General features: G+C 37.8%; 1 protein-coding gene across 3 annotated transcripts in view; it reads right to left on the bottom strand.

The window, feature by feature from the left end:
• LOC124612697 (WW domain-containing adapter protein with coiled-coil homolog) overlaps window positions 1-15,318 on the bottom strand; it is an 86,586-nt gene that overhangs the window by 47,452 nt on the left and 23,816 nt on the right. For all 3 annotated transcript variants that reach the window (XR_006979563.1, XM_047141040.1, XM_047141041.1), the window contains one exon: window positions 4,712-4,910. Coding sequence is in view for 2 of the 3 variants with exons in the window: in XM_047141040.1 (XP_046996996.1) it covers window positions 4,712-4,910 (199 nt within the window). In the remaining variant the exon portion in view is untranslated. The remainder of the gene's footprint in view (window positions 1-4,711; window positions 4,911-15,318) is intronic.

Genomic DNA, 15,318 nt, shown 5'->3' with positions numbered 1-15,318 from the left:
TAATCTGTCACACGACCCGTTTCTGGCATGTGCCCATCCTCAGATGTTTATACATTTATGTAAATGTTTATATTGCTGGATATCCATGTATAAATATAAAAAAAAAATATTTGCTGGCGACTACACAGCTACAAATGGGACAATTGTAAGTGACAATGCAGAATTTGTCAAAAATATATCTGTATCTACATACAAATGAAGTATCATTATTATAGTTACACTGTGGTGACAGTTTTGCCATTTAGTTGCACTTATTATCATTTTCATGTCCATATTTCAGTTCTATAAAATTTACCTGCGGATTTCACTATTACAACGTGCATTCCTGAAACACACGGTGATAACACACAAACGTGGGCTGTGGTCAAAGAACTTAAATGTAGCAGGTGTAAAGATGTCACTCATACAGAAACATTAAGTTCTGGTCAAAGAACTTAGCCACAGAAAGTGCAAGGATGTTGCATATATAGAAACTTGAAAAGCTATTATAGGCTACAAAGTTTTTTTTTTTTTACACACATTATGAAAATTTTTTTATCCACACTTTTGTCAGAGAACTTAGATCTAGGAAGTACAATGATATTACGTGCATGAAATTTTGAAAGCTGTAACAAATTATGAAAATGACAGTTACAGCTTGTGTTTACAATATGACTTTCACAAATTACAATAATGTCGCTTTAACTGTTGTATAACTGTTACATCGAATTTCCTTATAATATTACTTTGTTATTATATCAGTGAATAATTAGTATTTGTTTTTGAATATTTCATGAAATATGTGAAGATGATTTGTTCACAAGTTCCATTTGTTCGTTGAGAATAAGGTCCGGTGAGTTAAAGCAGTGGATATAAATTTCTAGTTCTTCAAGATTAATTTTCTTTCCTTTGACAGTGCGCAGTATTTGTTGGTTGTCTGTAATGACTGTGGCTAAGTGACCATGGTCTTTCAGATGCATTGCAAAGGTGGATTTATCAAAGTTATTTAGCCGGAAGGCATGCTGTGGCTAAGTGACCATGGTCTTTCAGATGCATTGCAAAGGAGGATTTATCAAAGTTATTTAGCCGGAAGGCACCCATATGCTCACAGTATCTTATAGTGAAACTTCTTCCAGTTTGGCCTACGTAGAACTGTGGGCAATTGTCACATAAAAGTTTGTAAATACCTGGTTTGTGGTGGCATTGGTTATTTGTCTTACTGTTGTGGATGATGTGCTGTTGTAGCTTGTTGTTAGTGCTGAAAGAAATTTGAATACCAGTTTTCCAAAAGAGGTTGGCAATTTGGTATGAAATTTTATCTATAAAGGTTATGTGGGCAAATGTGTTTTTTCCTTCTTGTGGATCTGAGGTGAGCATAGTTTCTTTTTGATTCTGTTGTTAAGTTTATCAATTACATCGGGGTTTTATCCATTTCTATGTGCAATTTCCCTAATAATGTTAATTTCTTTTTGTTCATCATGGGGACTGAGTGGGATTTTATGTATACGATTAAGTGTGGATCTGAAGAATGCCATTTTGTGTTGTACTGGATGACATGAGGAGTTGTTAATGACAACATCACTAAAGGTGGGTTTTCTGTAAATCTCGAAAGCATGTTTGTTGTTTACATTAGATTTGGGAAGGTCAAGAAAATTGATGCCTTTATCTACTTTTTGTTCTACAGTGAAGTAGTAGTTGTGCATGCTGCCAAGGCCTTTAGCTAGTTTCTCAATCCATTCAGTTGTACCATTGTACAAGATAATATTATCATTCACATACCTTTGGTAGTGTATTATTTTATTTTCAAGTGATCTGTCTGATCTGAAAATTTTGTTTTCTGACCATCGCAAGACCATCTTCTTGTTAATAACTTTTGTTATTAAACGTAAAATAATTGTGTGATAGGACTAGTTCTAGCAGGTCAATGAGTTCACACATCTCAGCCTTGGGTAGCTTTTTGTGTTTTGATAGGTTAGTTTTAATTATCTGAATAGTGTCATGTATAGGAATGTTTGTGTAAAGTTTTATTATGCCCACTGAGGCAAATTTGGCATCCTCTGGTGTTGGTAAGTCTTTGATATGCTCAATAAGTTCACAGCTATTCTTAACTGAGAAATTGCTTTCACAGGTATAAAAGTTACTAAGAGTGTCTTTAAGGTTCTAGCTAATAAAATATGCTGGACTGTTTCCTGAGTTGATCATGGGGCATATAGGACAACGTGTAAACACTGCATTTCATGAGTGCACGTTATAAAAGTGAAATATGCGGCTAAAATTTATAAAACCAAATTATGGACATGAAAATGATAAGTGTGCAACTAAGTGGAAAAACTGTCACCACAGCGTAACTATAATAATGATGCTTCATCTTTATGTAAGTACAGATATATTTTCGACAAATTCTGCATTGCCACTTACAATTGTCCCACTTGTATCTGTTTAGTCATCAGCAAATATATTGTTTTTTATTTATACAGTGATCTCCAGCAATATAAACATGTAAATGAATGTACAAACACCTGAGGATGGCCCCAAGCCCGAAACTGTCGTGTGACAAATAAATAACCTTTTTCTGTGACTGGTAGTAGAGTTTTTTCTACACCCTATACATCAGATTTAATTTGAGAACTAGTGGAATATTGGTCCATTTTCAATGTACCTCTATCTTACCATCTTTTTATTGCCTTAAATGCTCACACTGTGAAACCAAATACAGCTTTTTAGGTGGTTTATAATGTGGTCTTTCTAATGAAAACAATTAGTTTGCAGAAGACCTTTTTGTAAAAGTGAGTATTTACAAAAATCGTCAACTTTGCCCACAATTTGACAACTGTTGGGGAGCAATATGAGGATGAAAATATATATTCCAAGACCTTGTATTGCTAAGTTTATATGTGCTAAGTTTCAGGTGCATCTCACAATTACTTCTAGAGATATAGAAAGCTAAACTTCACATTTTTTCGGTTGACTTTGCTTCAAATTATCCATATCTAATTATGTCAGGAAATCTTTTATTATTCTTATTTCAGTTAAGAAAGTGCAAAAAGTTGTACAAAATGGTCTAGTTATGTTTCTTTTGAGAAAATATCGCCACAGATATTGTACGGTAGCATGGGTTATTGGTGAGAATGACATATGTTCCATTGAAGGCGCTCGTGTTGTTGAAAGATGACGATTCTTTTATAAATATTTTACGTAGTGTGAAAAATATACTGTGCGCACCCCGATCTGTGATCTATGCAGATGGTGCATATGTAGCAGCATAACAGCAGGAGCTAGGTGTGGCATGGTGAGCACAGTAGCACTTCATGCACAAGGACATTTGTGGATTGGTGACATCCCTTAGGGCTCTTATGAACATCTCAGAGAAATATGGAAATACTACAATGTAAATATTAGAAACAGATGAAGAACTGTAAATCTAAGATCTTACATTGAGTTCGGTAGTTAGATATACTGAATGACCTATTTGAAGCTATAAGTTATTGATAATTGGATCTGTCTTCACAATTACTATGCATAGTTAAAGCAACACAGAGATTATCGTTGAAGATGTGTTCATCATTCAGCAGCTGAAAACAGAGAGACACTCTCCTACAGCATCACTCCACCTGGGGACAGAATCAGGAAGAATAAATTCACACACAGCCATTTACAGAGTAGCTGGACCACGAGAGCAAAATAAAAAGGTGACTGTACTTGCAGAACAGTAAAAGGTAGCTTCGACCACATTACACTGACAGATCTGCCACGCAGTGTTCCCTTTTCATGGTGTTACAGTCAATTTGCCAAACACACACACACACACACACACACACACACACACAAGGGAACCACCACAATATTATGTCTCAAAGCTGCCAAAACTCATGGAAGCACTGCTGGTAGCTTCACTATGTGGTCAAACAAAAGACTACAACTACCTAAGTATTGAATGAATGATGTGAACCTTTATCAATGTTGGACCATATATGAATGTTCACAAAAAATTTCAGCAAAATCCCTTACAGTCATACAGGAACTTTATTCAAAATTAGACCACTTGGTGTGGAATGGCCCTCTTCTGAATGAATAAATGTCCAACTATTGTTCGATTGGAACTCAGGAGCACCAACTCGCCTATAGTGCACATCACATTGGCAGTTTTGAAGAATTCTGCACATCCTCATCCCATCCCAACGTCCAATGAGGTTTAGTCTTCCTTGGGATGCCTTGCCGTAAACAGGACTGGATGACAATAAATGCTCTCCACCAAAATGTGGTGTGACCATCCTTCAGAGGCAATGCAATTTTATTTACTGCAGTCTGTAGCAACACTCCACATGCCATACATGCAAGCCAACCCCCCCCCCCCCCCCCCCCATCTGATTAAATTGTTAGTTTTAGTTTCTTATTCCTGCTTTAACCACATAATCATGTTCTATTTAACAAACTAATGACTCGAGGATCAAAATTTCGCCAAATTAAAAAAAAAACAATGTATGAGGAACATTCTGTTTCCCTGAATTAAAATTGCACTCTAAACTATCTACAATGTCCAACAATGGATATATTTCCTGTAGGAAATCACATTTTGACAACAATTATCTCAGCACTAATATGCAGATTGTGCAAATTCATAGTTAAGTACACAATAAAAGAAATCACAAACAAATGCTTGATTTATTTTGAGCATGGCTATTACTAAAGACAGGAGGTCATAAGACATAACAGAAATCATAAAAATATTCACATGATCGGCTGGTACTGCTGTAGCTGCGATCTGACTCCCTTGTCTTCTCACGACACCTCTCTCGTTCAATCCATTCACGAGGTTTTTCCCATTGCGAAACTTCTGTCTTGCAATTGTAATAATATTTCTTCCCAGAAGAGCTGATGTGCTCTGACCAATCACCAACACGTGCAATTCTCTCTCTCTCTTCACGTTTATCCTGAAATAACAATTTCTTTTATATACTTCCTCTCTGTGAAAAGATTATTTTAAATACATCACAAAGAAAGAAATACCACTGTTCCAACTGAAGCTCTACTTTTTAATTCATTGTCTGGAGACAGGTTATCAGCAGAAGAGGATATTTTTATTAAAGAGTCATTACATGTTTTCATAACCCTAAATCCAGGTGTATATTTTATTATTTAATTCTTCAGGTTGATCATTCAATATGGCCAGCCAAAGTTCAATGACATTTTCCAAGAACGGCACAAACTTCATGTGATGGGAAATTTTGACTTTGTAGGACTCTACTAATTAATTCATACCTATGAACAAAGAAAGAACGTATCGCAGTAGTTAAAAAAGTAACTGGGGGAGGCTGAGTAGTATGGAGAATAGCTGAACTGAGCAGAAATGAAAACCGTACATTTTCAAGGTGTAAAACTTTTGGAAACACATCAGAAAATCCAACTGAATGTAATAATGAAGATATCTATGATAAGTACCAACTGCATTACAGGGATAATGGCATAGTATAGCGTGTTATGCAGTAGTGTGTGTCTTATGCAGTATTTCACAGTGTTGCATAAAAAACAAGCACACTAACTTATCTTGCATACTTCCACCCCCCCCCCCCCTCCAATGAAACTATCTTCTGGAGTAATGCAGCTATATGAAAGCTTTTTCTTTCCTTCCAGTAAAATTGAAAATGATTGTATTTTTACGAATATACTGCATCTTTACTTCCTTATGATACTAATGGAATGTTATGAATTAATTGTATTTTACACACAATATTCTTGTCTAAGGTTAACACTAGGGTTCTATATTGTGGTGTGAAGCACTTCAAAGCTGCTAGTGGGCAAATTATGAAAATGGATACTTAGCAAATCCAAAATAAAATTAAAAATGTATCAAGCACACTCTGAATAAAACTACCGAGATTCAGGAGTTGAAAATGTCTGTTAGGAGCAAAAAAATACTTTCAATGTGAACAGACACATTATTACAGAATGTAGATAATGGTTATGCTTTGACATTTAACAGTCTACATGTGTAAAAAAAATAGCAAACTAACAGAAGCAACTTGACATAATCAGGAAACCAGTAACTTCTTAATAAGGAAACCTTTTAAAAGAGTATAGTCTCTTTGCTAACAGAAGCAATTTTACTTGCAGCATTTCTATACACAAGTATACTAAAGCAGATTAATAGTTTGTTACTACGATCTACAGAAGAAAATTCTAATAATTCTTTTCAACAACAGTTATTCATTCCAAATCCGCGACTGTTCTTCAGTGGTATAAGTACTTCAGTACCATGTTTCTAGTGACTCAATATCAACACTATTTTAAGTTGATTAAAAGTCACTGGAGGCTGAGCATAAGCTCTGATAGGACGAGGAGGGAGGAAGGGCAGGAGGACCAAATGAGTTACACGATTTTCAAAGAAACTGTTGTGTCATTTGTCTTAATTTTGAAATGCAAATCAAGATAACCAGATGGGGATTTAACCTCCTGAAAATTATTCCACTACCACACTGGTAGCAAACTCTCATTACAAGGAATAGGTCCTTGACCTGAGATCTGACTCAGCAATACATGAAAATCTACAGAGTAAAAAACCAATTAATTGCATCAAGCACACTCATATTTATATTACAATGAAATACATCATCAGAAAAAATGAGAACCATCCAGGGCTTCAATACTAAGCAAAAAGGAAATGATCATATCTGATATAGTGGGGGCAATCAAGCACACGGAAAATGTAGAAGATAATCATTCAATTTAGTCCTTTCCATACATTTCAACAGGGCAGTTGCAACTGAGGAAGAACAATTTATAAATGTTGGAGGTGTAATAAAGGACTAATTGAGGGGGAGGACTGAATCCAAAAGGGACACAAAATAAGCATTTAAAAAAATAAACACCAATATAATTAGTAAAACAAAATGTATAGAGCAGACAAAATGCTACTCAAAGACAGACAGCAGAGTATTGTTTGTTGTGGTACATGACCACACTATTGGAAGAAATCATGAAATTTATCTCTAAGACCACAAATGCATACCATGACATTTTTAATCTGAAACATAAGTCATCCTATCTCCGGATGAATTCAATTTGCAAAACATCCATATGTAAGACGTAATTTCTGCAAATTATCTCTGTTGAGAAGCGGGCTTACCAGTGTCAGGACAGTGGTACAGACAATAGCCAAAGATTGTTACCACCATCAATGAAACCAGGATCCTTTTCAGTCAGCAGATACAGACACACGTATTTTGGCCAACAAACCAGACATAATAATTAGAGACCTGAAGAAGAAGATCTGAACATTAGTAGATGCTGCGAATACTGAAAGGCCAAAAATTAACCCAGTAACACACAGGAAAACTAGTCACGGAAGCAAGCAAAGCATGCTAACAGTACTTAAAATACGGTGAGTAAAAACTGGAATTATTCTTGTGATGGAACATTTTTATTAATGTCACAAATTGATGGGTCTGGTGTTAGGATAGAGATATCCCACAGATGTGAGAGGGAAAAAAGATTAACAAGTAATGTGTCCAAATACATCAAAATCTAAGTATTAATATCTTGTAGTCATCTTTTCATCTACATGAAGGCACCCATTTTAAGCTGTAATATTAGTGCCAAGTGGTGTTACTCCACAACTAAAGATGAGTTGATTGTCGAAGAGATTTGCTGACAACAGACAGACATTTTAAACTTACCAATTCTGCACTACATCTTCAATACTACAATGTTCGTAGCATTACATTTTGATTTCAATATTTTAAATATTTTTCAATATGAAACTAATACAATTCCAGTGTTAATAATATATACACAAGTTAGAATATTCAAATGTTAGACATCACAAAGTTGACCATCATGTGAGAACAAAATGGAGATAAATGATACGTCTCATGTGGGAAGAAATGAAAATGCTACAAAACGTCCTAACAAGACAAAAACAAATGGCTGTGAAGCCTATGTAAGCTAAACAATACAAGCGAAGTCCACTTGCATGTGAGGTGCAATTTGCGTAACATACTTGCAGTGAAGCCAGCCCTCAAATGCTGCTATTATGTCTCATTAGATTAGCAGACAAAATAATTTTCAAAATATTTAAACATTAAAGGCGTATAACATTCAACATTTGTCTTAATTTCACAACAAAGGTTATATGCATACATAAATATGATTGAAGTGATTCTTTGGTCCTTCAGGCACAATGTGAAAATACAAACGAACAGTATCTACGTTAAAGCTCTGTGATATTAGAGATTTTCAGAAAAAGACTTTCAACTGCAAGAGGAGACAGGTCTACGTGGTCATGTCAATAGGAGAATGATTATATTGAAACTTCGTGGCAGATTAAAACTGTGTGCCCGACCGAGACTCGAACTCGGGACCTTTGCCTTTCGCGGGCAAGTGCTCTACCAACTGAGCTACCGAAGCACGACTCACGCCCGGTACTCACAGCTTTACTTCTGCCAGTACCTCATCTCCTTCTGGAATGATTATATTATTTGCATTTTCCGAACTTTTCAAATGCTTCAGTTATTCTTTGCAACATTTTACAATCTTAAAAATAAAGTTTTTGTGAAACAAGTAAAAAGTTAATTATTTTTCAATTAGTTGTATATTTTTAGCTCTCTCTCTCTCTCTCTCTCTCTCTCTCTCTCTCTCTCTCTCTGTCTCTCTCTCTGTGTGCGTGTGTGTGTGTGTGTGTGTGTGTGTGTGTGCGCGCGCGCGCGCGTCCTCAATCAGTGGTTTAGTGGAATATTCGAAAAATATGATAAATGAAAAACAGGACATGTCCCAACCTCATGAATACAATGCTGAGCATTTAGTAAGCCATTTACATTCTAGTCCGAAGTGTGTGCATAAGACCAAGAACAGACTGAACACCAAAAGGGATACTTGTCAGTGTTAGTCTTACTCAACAAAGAAATTATGTAGTATGCACCATTTGTTTATATTAATTACAAATTACTTCCATGCCTCAAATCTTGATAATTACCTGCCGAGTGTAGAAGTTTCAACATTATAAAGAAGTGACAAGCATTATCTTTAAGTGAAACTGCCTTTAACACACAAAGGGCCAACTGTATAAACATTGCTGCCTGGTGGTCAATTCTGACGTTACGTCAGAAACTGACCTCTGTTTATAACTCCACTGCATGGCATAGCACTGAACTTGGATCCACTAACAGCAGAATTTGGCTCTCGTCACAATTATCACATTTTGAACGCAGAATTAATCATATATCCTAAACACATAGTATTTATTCTCAAAGTAAGGTAAGTAAACCAAAAAATAACCAATCTTTGAACTTCTCCCAACTCAAATGAAAATTTCAACAACTGTATATGAAAAGAAATACCAAAAACTGTTCCAGTAGGACTAAATACTTTGAAAATAGGTGTGCTACAGGCTGTTCTACATTTCAATGATGGTGCAGTGTCAAGGCTTAATGTTATGGAACTTATGGGAGTGCCTCATGGACTAAATATGCATAGAACTACTAGCTATTGTCCGAAGGAGACTTTTCGAAGCAGAAAAATCAGTGTTGGAAGCCACCAAAGAAGCAAGAATAAGAAGTGTGAAAAAGAGACTGGAGGAAGAACAACACAAGAAACAAGATGAATATGGACTTAGTATGTATTAGTGCCATCCAAGTTTAATATAAAAAGCAAGTTTTAACTTTAACTTGAATTTCCAAAAGTTAAATTATTTTACATTCTGGTACACTTTGGCTAAAAACTATTAAAGATAGGGTGCTGGAATTCTGTATACTGTCTTAAAACATGCTTAACTAACAAGCAGACTACTTTTGTGACTTAACTTCGAAAGCAAAATACTTTTTTGAAGAAAAACCACGAATTCATTTCCAAAATTTTTGATAGTCATACTTAGAACTTTTGTACGAAAGTTTAAATCAGCACCTTCTTTTCAATAGTCTGCTTTAAAGATAATAGTGTAAAGAACTTACAGGAAAAAATAAACCTACTTTTTTGTATTTTGAGTAATATGTGCTATGATTTACATAAATAATTAGCATGGTTTATTCACTTGCAACAAAAAAATACAATCAAAAGAAGTGTGAGCAAAATGAGTGATTCAGACAAAAAATGTTCCAACAGATGTCTTAAAAGATGGTAAGCATTATATGGGCTTACAAATCTTATTGTTTGAGTTACACTGTTTAGAAAACTGACAATTTTTTCACGGTTTCCCCTGGTATTCACAGACCAGCCCACTTAACCTAACCTTATAGATCATAGGGACGGGGGCGAGGGGGGGGGGGGGGGGGGGGGGCAATGAAGAGGAAGTAATTTTAAGCTTCAGTGGTGTGGAAGTGGCATAGTTACATACTGAAGTGTTAATAAAAACTTCTTTGTTATTTCAATTTGTATTTGTGCAAAACAACTTTTTGTAATGTCTACACTGTAAACTGAATTACATTTGAACCTGACTTTGATCTGTGAATTTTCGTCAGTCAAAGCTGATCCTGCTTCACCCCAATATAACCCGCAATTAATGTTTATACAACACAGATTTCTGAGTTAAGCTTCATCTGAGGTCATTTTCTGGATTAATTTCAGGTCAAATGCTTTCTACAACTAGCCCAAGATATTATAGAATGTAACAATTTTCACACAGAAATTGTAACTGACCGAAACAGTAAGGACACTGATCTGCAGAATAAATTCAAAGCGAGACAGAAATTGTTAGGAGGGGCGGGGGTGGTGGGGCTTGAGCAGAATCTGCGCAAAACACAGTAAGAATATACGACAAGGCAGGAGATGGCTGTGTCAGCACTGAAGAGTATGCCACTGTCAGTATGCAAAAATAAATGTACAGAAAAAATCTCAACTGAAGTTCGCAAGAAAATACTTTTTCATAAATGGTAGATTACTACAACAGTGAGTAGGTTGTATTTTTGATTTGCTAAGAGTAAATGGAAACTGAACAGATCAGAATAAGAAATAAGATTGAAAACAGTCTACAGGGTGGTCAGAAACAGTCTGAAAAGCTTGTAAGGGTGCTGCAGTGTAAGATGTGCTGAGAAGTAACAGTTACGAAAAAAGGTCAAAACGTTGTGCCGTTTCCAATTTAATTAGCACTGAAGTTATCGAATCAGGCCATTATGTGTGTGGATTCAAGTGGCATATATATATATATATATATATATATATATATAGAGAGAGAGAGAGAGAGAGAGAGAGAGAGAGAGAGAGAGAGAGAGAGCCAAACATATTCTTCATTTGGTTTCCTAAAACTGAACAAGAGAGCAATACAAGAAATGGACATCAGAGAGAGGTAGGGATCGAACGCAGACTAAAGACTGTGCAGTCTCGTATGCTAATATCTTCCCAATAAGAACACTGACACTAATTCTATTCAGAAGGACACTTGAATTTGCATGCAGAACTGTTTGATTGGCCAAGTTTGATGCTAATTAACTCTAAAATGGTGCATCACATTGGATCTTTTTCTTAACAATTATTTCCTAGCACAACCTACCCTTCAGCATCTTTACAAGTTTTTCACACTGTTTCTGACCATCCTCTATTTAGGCAAGTTGACAGCAAATACCACAATCAGTACATACTGAAAATTAACACTTCCAAGTCGTACTTTTTGAAGATATCTGCTAACAGTGGGAAGATCTGTGCATCATGATGATTTTGTATGTGGGGCACTCAACACTATTGTCATCAGCACACTAACAAAAAGTCAGCATGCCATTCATGTGGGGGGACGAAGGCTATTCCCAGATGCAGAGTATGTTGTAATGCATTAAAGTCCACCTCCCTCCCCAGCACTTTAGGGATGAGGTCCAGCAGTTCACAAAATTTCAGGACCCAAGCAACATTGGTGTGTGTGTGTGTGTGTGTGTGTGTGTGTGTGTGTGTGTGTGTGTGTGTGCGCGCGTCGGCGAGGATGGTGGACATATCTCCAACCAAATCAAGGGCTACAGTGATGTCAGTATTACGACACACACATCTAAAACATAATGAATCGAAAGTGGCACACACAACCTTAGTGGTGGATCCTCCTGCTAGAGGAGGAAACCATGAGTTCAGGGCTATGTCCTACATGCAGTGGGGGTGGCAAACCTGCCAATGGTAAGGCCAGCATGAAGTCCACCATATCTGTGTGATTTAAGTGACAGCAATTCATTTTCCCACCGATGCGATTCGTCTCTCAGATAATGAGAGGATGGTGTGCAAGGGGATGGCACATCAATGAACACCCCATCCACACGTGAACCATGAGCTGAATCAACTTATCTACCATGTACACTTGGTGGACCAGTTGTAGTGCACTAATGAGTCAGAACAGATAAGAAACCTTGCACTGTGATGCCTGCCAATCCACTCCTGTGCAGTCATTAATGCCATACAACTCCACGTCGTAATTTGTAAACTGTTCTGGAGGGCACACTTTGAAAATCTTATCCGAGGAAACAGCTGAACAACTGAGGGTATTCTCTTGTTCCATCCATATAAACAACGATGAAACTGTGGTACACACACAAAACTAATGAAAACAGAGTTGTAAAAATGTAATCTGGCTTACAAGTTTTCTTATACTGCTTCAAACTTCAAATCACATTGGGCCTCTGATGATGCCAAGAGAGCAATTCATTCCATGCCTGGTTATTTATTTTGAGGCCTGATATATCCAGATGCTTGAGACAATCAGCAGCATGTATCCCAAATGTCTTGGTAGCAAGGGGCCAATTCCTGAACAGTTGCTCAAAGTTAGAGTGGATTGCTACACTAAATGCAATGATTGGGGCAACACTGAGATTTTAAGGTCCTGCCGAGCCAGTAGGCGGCACTGATAATCCAGAGAGGTGGTTCACGAACTTCTGCACACATACTAAACTGGGTTGGTCTGATATGATCCAGTCAATACCTAAATGCTCTCATGGTGGACAGCATCTAACATCCTGGGATAGGAAATACAAACTTATCCATAAAACACGTCTCCATAATCTAACTGTGATGCCCTGTACAACTGCAACAGGCAGGACCTGTCAGTCCTCCTATTGCTTTCCAGTGAGGTATTTCAAAATATTCACTGATTTGAAACACTTTTTTTCCAGGACTTTCAGATGCAGTTGCCGGGTTAATTTCAAGTCAAACAGCAGGCCTAAAAAACACACAGTGTCCTTAAAATGTAGAATATTGCTCCCCATTTTGAACTCCGATGGGTTAAAACTTCAACTAGCAAAGATAGAACTGACACACACAGTCTTTGTTGGTGAGACCTTAAAAAGAGTATTATTGGTCCTAGCTTCCGGCGTCCTGATGGTCAGCTGTAGTTGCCTTGTCATTTTTGTAAGATTGGAGGAAGAGATGAAGATTGGGAACTCATTCACAAACAAAGAGCATTTAACAGATCACAATACAGGTCAAAAAACATACCAACCAAACCGTTTCACTGTAAAAAGGAATCGCATATAGCCATCTCTAGTAAAATTAAGTTGTAAGGACAGAATGGTAGCACCTAAAACCACATCGAGAGAGGCACGGGTGACCTCGGGATTCAAGGAGACAGACAAGGTGGCAGTTAACCATGTGCTTGAGAGTGTTTCTCACACATCTGGTATGGACTACAACACTCCGGTAACTTTTAGGGTCAGTATGATCCTTGCCTGGTTTCCCTTATGGAATTAGTTTTGCGTCCTTCCAAATCATGGGTACAGTCCATGAAACCACAGCCGACTGAAACATGATAGGGGCTCACCTTTGGCTCAAGGGCAAGACGAGTGAGCATGGCATAATGAGTCTAATCTGCTCCTGGAGCAGTGTGTCTGACCATGGACAGAGCTGTTTCCAATTACCACATGGAGAACAGAAGACTAGAAGTATTCATTACATGAGAAGCAGCATCTCTGTCTCCACAGTCCTATAAAAGAGCTGGAATCCAGAAGCTTGTCTGGGTGACACAGTGACAGTAAAAATGTGTTCAGCTAAAATTTGAGCCACATCTTTAGACACATACACCAAGAGCCCATTTCTCAACACAGCCATAAGGGGAGGTGTACTGCCCTTGCCTAAAATCTGGCTGAGTCGCAAACTAGCACAGTGGAACACAACCAATTAATGGAAGTCATGAATTTCCTTCAGAAGTTCCTTTTCTATCACTCACCTGGCTTGTACTCTTGGCGATCTCAAGGCACAGAGGTTTTTTGTTCTCAGTTTTTGAACTTCCTCAAAGCTGTGTACCTGGCACTGCAGAGTTACATACGTCACTCCACCTAGGGACAGGCCGTCATCTAAGGTGGTTGCTAGACTCAGAAATGGAATCTACAGTGGCTCATTGACTCTCAAAGATGATATGGTCCACCATCTCCTGGGCACAATGCTATTGTTCGAAGATGGCTTGTTGATTCTATCTTAACCAACTTGCCCTTTGAACCAGCTGTCTTCGTGGTCTCCTGTCAGCAAGTCAGCAGACGAATCCACACTGGAAAGCAGTCACTGAAATGCAAATCTGTGGCCACTTCCCACTAACTCTGTAATAACTGGGGAGCAAAAACAAAAGTCAATAGCTGGAGATGACCCAATAGCTGTGGAAAACCATGTTATTTGACCAGAGTTCAAAAGGCTGATGTTCTCTGAATGAATGAGGCACTTGATAATTAAATCCCTGGAACAAGTAGTAGCTGAGTCCCACAGCACATTGTGTGCACTTAAGTCTCTCCCCCCCCCCCCCCCCCCCAACCAAGGACGAATGGGTGGGGAAGTGCCCAGGAGATTTCTTCAAGAAAGATAACATTGATTTTAACTGGTATGAGAATCTGCACTGCAACTGTTTTTATGGCTGTGATAAAGTCTGGCAATTGTCACTGATGAAAACAGCCATTCCAACCCTAGCTGTCTCCGGCAACAAGCAATTCAGGCGTGTTAGTGACATTAAAGTGAGTTTCCCGAAAGCAGATGCAGAGCAGTCTTCTCTGAGCCAGGAGCTTCAGCTCTTCCAAATGTGATTGGCATCCGTTTAAGTTCTGCTGCAGCAATGGGAGACACTGATTAGTGAAGGTTATCCTTGTCATCACACTTTGGCGGTGGTGATTTACCTGAGAGGTCGCAGTTCCCAGCTGTTTGGTTTCTCCACAACACTACCAATAACCTCTAAAGTAAAAACACCATATGAAAGGCAGAGTGCTCACAGGTCTGATGATTTTTATGCCGCTTTCTACAATTCTGAACAACTTTTCCTTACTTTTGTGAGGAGCTGCTTGCAAGGGTGGTGAGGCTGGCTTAGTGGGCTTCTGACTGGGTGCAATGGTATGTCACTGAGATACCAAGTCTGTCTTTGACGGCTTCCAAATGATTCTGGGTTCAAGTGCAGTTTTCCCCCCACAGTTA

Source organism: Schistocerca americana, chromosome 4 (assembly GCF_021461395.2).
Source record: "Schistocerca americana isolate TAMUIC-IGC-003095 chromosome 4, iqSchAmer2.1, whole genome shotgun sequence".
NCBI lineage: Eukaryota > Metazoa > Arthropoda > Insecta > Orthoptera > Acrididae > Schistocerca > Schistocerca americana.
This window is presented reverse-complemented; position numbering and strand designations above follow the sequence as displayed.